General features: G+C 35.6%; 1 protein-coding gene across 2 annotated transcripts; it reads right to left on the bottom strand.

The window, feature by feature from the left end:
* Positions 1 to 2,331: 2,331 nt before the first annotated feature.
* Positions 2,332 to 5,806, bottom strand: LOC107906133 (auxin-responsive protein IAA18). 2 transcript variants are annotated; one of them, XM_016833014.2, is made up of 6 exons: positions 4,981 to 5,806; positions 4,225 to 4,862; positions 3,467 to 3,741; positions 3,006 to 3,153; positions 2,634 to 2,698; positions 2,332 to 2,544 (listed from the first exon to the last, which is right to left on the bottom strand). In XM_016833014.2, the coding sequence occupies exons 2-6, from the start codon at positions 4,773 to 4,775 to the stop codon at positions 2,489 to 2,491; spliced, it is 1,095 nt and encodes a 364-aa protein (XP_016688503.2). In that variant the 5' UTR covers positions 4,776 to 4,862; positions 4,981 to 5,806; the 3' UTR covers positions 2,332 to 2,488. The 2 variants fall into 2 exon arrangements, with proteins under 2 accessions (XP_016688503.2, XP_016688504.2); XM_016833015.2 differs by having other exon boundaries at positions 4,986 to 5,750.
* Positions 5,807 to 6,146: the final 340 nt, after the last annotated feature.

Raw genomic sequence — 6,146 nt, 5'->3', positions numbered from 1 at the left:
AAATCTATCAAACCTAAAAACACCTTAACAATTCCCTTAACACCAGCAACCATAAACACATCAACACACCCAATAACTAAAAAGAAAAAGAAGGGGTTTCAAATCTAGCAAACCCAAAACCAGCAAGAAGCAATGCAAAAATGTCATAAGAAAAAAAAATCAAAAAGTGAGAAAAAGAAAGATGAGAGAAAATGGAACCCCAAGTGCACGATGACCATTTGGATCAAGGGCCTAAAGCAGGAGAAGACATCGAATGATCATGGTAACGATGATGAAAAGTGGCAATCGTGGGTAAGGAGAAGAAAAGGACAAGACAATGCTTGTCACTGATTTGCCATAGTTCCACGTACTCTTTAGAAATTTTGAAATTTAGTTTCTGTATTTTTATTCTTTTTGGATTCAATCCTTATACTTTTTAGCTTTCAACATTTAGGTCCATTTGTTAACATTGTTAAAGTTGTCATTAAATTTTTTGATGTGACATTTTAAAATTTTTAAAAAAATATCACTTGATAGCAACGCAATTAAAAAATAATGACGTTAAATTTAATAAAATAATTGTAACAATGTTAACAGATGAGCTTGAATTTTAAAATCTAAAAAGTAAAGAGATTAAATTCTTAAAAATAAAATTATAGGGACTAAATTTCAAATTTACTAAGATTCCAGGGACTTATAGTAAATTTTAACAAAAATATTATTTTTTAAATCAAATTCAGTTGGGGTTAGGACTTGCAGAAACAGACTGGAGGTGGGTCAACTGTATCGGGCCAGTTGGGGCCCCAATTATAGTTATGTGGGAGTTATTGGACAAATCATTCTCTTTTAAGGGACATTGGTAATCATCTCAAAGCTAATAGATGATTTGGGTCTGATTTGGTGTTGGGTTTTAAGTATTAACCCCCATGCGATATGCGTCTATCAGTTTCGTTGTCAACATACAACGATTTTACTAAAAACTAATACGTAATGAGTTTCACGTTGTTATTATTATTATTATTTGCCCATTGACTTTCACGTTAACTGGAAAAAAAATCCTTATCAAACAAAGTATATGGTTGTTGTAAATCAAAATATTTGAAATTCTTAAACTTATTAAAATATACGCTAAATTATTAATAAGTACTGAATATTGTGGTAACGTACATTACACTTTTAAAAAAAGCATGCAAATTTAAATCTTGAAAACAATATTATTGAAAAAGATAACCATAAATACTGAACATAATTCATAAAACAAAAATAAAAGTATAACTGTTATACTGTTATCCTCCCCCTATACATTTTGCACTGATTAGAGATACACGTGTGTGTGTTCTTTTCTAAGAAAGAAGTTTCCATTACAATAGAACCCGCCATGACAATGCAAATTGGTCGGGGTTAGTTGAATGATTTGCTGAACAAACAAAGGAAAAAATATAAACAGAAATTAGTATTTTATGCATAGAAAAGGAATTAACAATAAGCATCTAAATATTGAAGCTTACAGAGTCGTACAAGTATTTGACAAATATATTAGTAACAGTAGTTGCATATATATTGTTGGATTTAATCCGTATAGAAAATTGAGAAACAAAGTCAGATGGCTAAGTTTACAAGTTAAAAGACATGTCAGCCCGTTGTTGGGTCAACCATGCACACGTGTCAAGGACTGACCAAACTATGGAACTGGAAGGGCAAAGGCAAAGCGCCGCGATAAGTGCCGACAACTACGCACGTGTGTTTGACACTTTCCTACATTCCCACACGTGACACGTCTCTAAATGGAATTAGATTAGATTAGATTAGATTAGAAAGTCTTGTCTTTGGGCCCAAAGTTAGGCAGCTCCCAATGATAAACCACCCTTAACAATCCTCCCCCAAACTTTTTTCCTTTAGACATTTACTTTTGTGCCCGAAGTTCATTGTGCTTGACCTAGAAAAAACAAAACCAAGACCTATTGACAAGTGTTAAACTGGTTTGGTTCTTTGATGGATCAGTGGTCAAAAATCATGTCTTAATGGGACCAAAAGTGATGGAATGTGCTTCGGTGTAAGTCCTTTTGAACAAGAAAAGGTAATATCTATTGCTAACACAACATTACTTTAGATGCCGTAAGATTGCAGATTCAAAAAGATTCAGCAAATTAGAGATTGATTATAAACTTAAAAAAGGCAAAGTTCCATCTACTTTCACCTTTAATCCATTTTGAAATGAGTACTTAAAATGAGCTTCAATGGTTATGGACTCAAGAAAAAAGCGACAAGTATATCAACTCCATAGTAACCCATCATTTTTAAAGGCGATGATGGGTGCTTGATGTTAATACCAAGTAAAAAAGCAGCAAAGGATAATAGCAAATGGCATTCATGTAGGGAAAGAAAGAAAACGAAGTCAAAAATTACATACCGACCTACTAATATATACAGTAAGTGCGTCAGGTTTAAAGGCAAAACAGGGAACAAAATGTCAAAACATGAACATAATTCAAATTTCAATGCCTCATCTTCAAACTTTGGTGGAGACAGAGTCAAGCCGGTACTTCCCTCGTTTACTGCTTCCAACTGTAAAAAACAATAACCGCCAATTTTGTTACTAAGAGCAAGAACCAATAATCATTGTTATTTTTACTTCATAATAAGCCGACACTCACGGCTAAGGGCAGACAGTTCCGAGCTCTTCAACACGCGCAGCCTCTCCACTGTGGACACAAACATGCTGCAAATCCAAATTCAGACTCCAGATGTTACGATTTCGTTCATGTATAGAGTACAACATATATGCATACATTAAGAAAGTATATGACCAACATTGAAGAAAAGCAGGATACTGGTTAAAATATTAGGAACCCAATGCTGTTTTTTTTTTTTTTTGGGGGGGAGGGGGGGCTAGACGACAAAAGATGGTGTATAATAAAATGGTACTCTGCTATGTGCTTTGGTCATTAATTTTGGGAATATAAAATGGTATTTATATAATATATGAATCTGAAATTGGATGAGATCCACAGTGACAAGATGCTTACTGCCACGGGACATCCCCAACAAGCATCCTGTCTCCTTCGTTATCCTCATAAACCAGTGTATATTCCCCACTTCCATCTAATAAGCCCGTGATCGATTTCTCCTCCTCCTGCTTCTTCACTATTCCACCAGCGGAGGAATCTCTTTGAGCTACAACGATCCATACAAAAGACAAACAGAAGACATTCACCGTATTAAATAAAATAAGCCAAGAGTTTTTAATCACAATTGGAACAAGCGCCAGTCCTAATTTTGCACTTAAAACATCATATTCTCCCACATGCCACTTCATCACCTAAACAGTTTTAAGCTAACAGTGATGGCGAATTGATTGGTCATGTAACCAGAATTTTCTAATACACTGAACAACTCGCCTAATTTGATGGCTGATTGACATGACTATCCAGTTCACAAATTTGCTAACACATGGTTTTTAGCTTATAATATTTCATTGAAAATTTACCAGCAAGAAGGCCTCTGAAGAGTTCATCAACAGCTGTCGAGAGTTTTTCATAGCTGTCATAGGCTTTGAGATCGACTTTCCTGCCTATGGGAACTCCATCCATGTTGATTTTCACAAATTTGGCACTCGGCTCTGCAGCTTTTTTTTCATTACCAACCTTGTGAGGGAGCACACTTGGTGATGATTCAGAAGCTAGTTTCGATGAACTGCTGTTTGCTATATTTTTCCTAAAAGAGCGAATTGGAGGCCAACCCACAACTGGCCCAGGAGCAGTTCTGTTTTCCATTATCATAATAACCATAGAAATACCATCAATTCAATGCTAAATAATAATAGAGAATAACAAGTACAAAAGGGTTCAAATAATACGTAATTATAAGAGATGTGATCAATATAATACTAACATTTGATAGGAAACTGTAACATGGCAGACAAAATTAGCAAAACTTGTGCATTTAAAGAGAAAGATGATGGATACGCATTTACTACCAGAAAAGGAGCCATCATGAATGAGCAGATCAATAGCAATAAATGAGGTTAAAAACAAACAAATTTTGAAAACATCTGAAGCTGATGGTTAAAATTGAAATAACTAACAAAGCATGCATGGACCACACAACATTAAGTAAGGTAATCTTGTGACTTGTCAGTGATTATCCTCTGTCAAGAAGATTTTTTAAAATTAAAAAAACAGAATATATATTAAAGAGATGCAAATAGACAGAAAGAGAGAGAGATGTAATAAAAAGCTGGAGTACCTTTTCTGAGAAGTGTTGGGAGGCACAGCTGTATTTGCAGTAGGTGAAAATGGTTTTTTCTCTGCATTCTGAATGTCTACCACTTTAGTGCAACAGGGCTGTGACTGTTCCTTTGCTATAACAGGCAAGCACTGTTGCGGTGTTGATGGGAACTGAAGAAATGGAGGGTTTGTCAGCTGTTGATGGTTAGGGTGGTGGTTTTTGGTCCATGAAGGGGACAAAACTGAGCCAATCGGGTGGTGCTGCTGCTGGTCCTCTGGAGATGGAAGCTTATGCGCCTGTTTTCCATTACTCTTCTTCATTGAAGAGAGGTAGCCAAGTGAGATTAAAGGTTCATCTCTGTCTCTGTTGTCGTTTTTGCCAGTAGCCTTGATGGACCAGTTATCTTCTTCATCACCCGGGGGACCAAGCCTCAGTTCCAGCTTCTTCTCTTCTGATGCTACATGGCTTCTCTCCTCTTTCCTCTTGGGATATTGCCACTCTCTTTCTTGAGGGATCAAATCAAGAAGTTGAGGACATGTTTCCCCATTCTTTGAGCAACCTTTCTCCATCTCCTAAACAGGATGGAAGATATATCCAGTAACTCAAAATGATCACCTTTTTTTTCCCTCTATCTTGGAAGACCAAGTGCCAGAAAACTGAAAAACAAAAAAGTATCCAAGAGTTAGAAGCTTAAATATAAAACACACACACAAACTACAAAAAATGTAAAGAAAATAGCTATTAAGTAATGAAAATACAAAGATAGAAACTTGCCTTACAATTTAAACTGAGTCGCTCGTCCGAAGTTGAAAACAATAAAGACCGACCTCATGAAATCTATACAACTTGCCTTTAGCAATGAAAATAAAGACCTTGGCTAACAACGGAAGAACTGTCCAGCTTAGAAACCTTAAAGCAAACACCTTAGCAACTGGAAAAGCCAGAGCAAAAACACAATATTATAAATATAAAAGAGCACCCCCTTTTAATAGAGAAAACCCCAGCAAGAGAAAAGAAAGCCCCAAAAGAAGAGTGTATTTTAACAGCTCAGAGTGCAAGGATAGATAGAGAGAAGGGTGGATTCTTATCTTTAGCTTTTCCTTTGTTTCTATTATGGCACGCTTAAGTGGGTTGGTTCTTGGCTGTCTCTTTCTCACTGCTTTATAGGACTCGAAAATAGGAAGGTGAATTTTATAGGTGTGGAGAAGAACAAGATGGGGGAAGGGAGCGTAAAAAGAGATAATAAAACCAGAAGAGATTCCCTTTTACTGAAGACCCCCAAACATGAAACAGGAAAACATGAATTAGAACAACACCTCACGCAACCACATCCCTCCACCACCCTGCTACTTCAACATCACTTTTGAAAATTTGTGCCACCCCACCCCATTTACTTAAATAACCCCCTCCCCCCTCACAAAACGTTAGCTTGTTCACCTCAGGAAGCAAAAGCAGAGCAAAACAAAAGAAAACAAAACTAAGCAAAGACTGTTGCTGACCACCTCAAAGATAACACTTTTTTATTTCTTTCCTTTCTCTTTTGTCTCTCTAAGTTTAGCCAAGTTTTTTTTTTTTTACACTAGCAAAAACTACTTTAAAAAACACAATTTAAAAAAAATTTTATGTAAGCCAATTTGGTGTTTAAATTAACTTCATTTTCTTACTTTGAAGCTCAATTTAGTTGCGAAACATTTACTTTTTATGGTGTCTTTGGAGGACTGAGTAGAGGGCACTTCTAATCAAACTTTTATTTAGATAACAAAGACAAATGTCATTCACCTTTTCTTGTCCTGCAAAACATTAAAGTAGTAATATAGAGATGCAAAATAAATACACTTAGTTAAAGGAAAATAGGTAGCTGACGCCAAATATCAGTTTTTGATTTTAATCTCAACTTCTTTTATATATATATATTAAGATTTAGAGTTAAGATATAAAAT

This window comes from Gossypium hirsutum, chromosome D05 (assembly GCF_007990345.1).
Source record: "Gossypium hirsutum isolate 1008001.06 chromosome D05, Gossypium_hirsutum_v2.1, whole genome shotgun sequence".
NCBI lineage: Eukaryota > Viridiplantae > Streptophyta > Magnoliopsida > Malvales > Malvaceae > Gossypium > Gossypium hirsutum.
This window is presented reverse-complemented; position numbering and strand designations above follow the sequence as displayed.

Bases quoted from the DNA above. Each gene is read 5' to 3' on its own strand.
- LOC107906133 (XM_016833014.2), bottom strand. From the start codon at position 4,775: ATGGAGAAAGGTTGCTCAAAGAATGGGGAAACATGTCCTCAACTTCTT. The intron at 3,154-3,466 runs GTAAATTTTCAA...GGATCGTTGTAG, and splicing joins CTTCAGAGGCCTTCTTGCTG to CTCAAAGAGATTCCTCCGCT. The intron at 2,699-3,005 runs GTAAGCATCTTG...TTGGATTTGCAG, and splicing joins GTTGGGGATGTCCCGTGGCA to CATGTTTGTGTCCACAGTGG.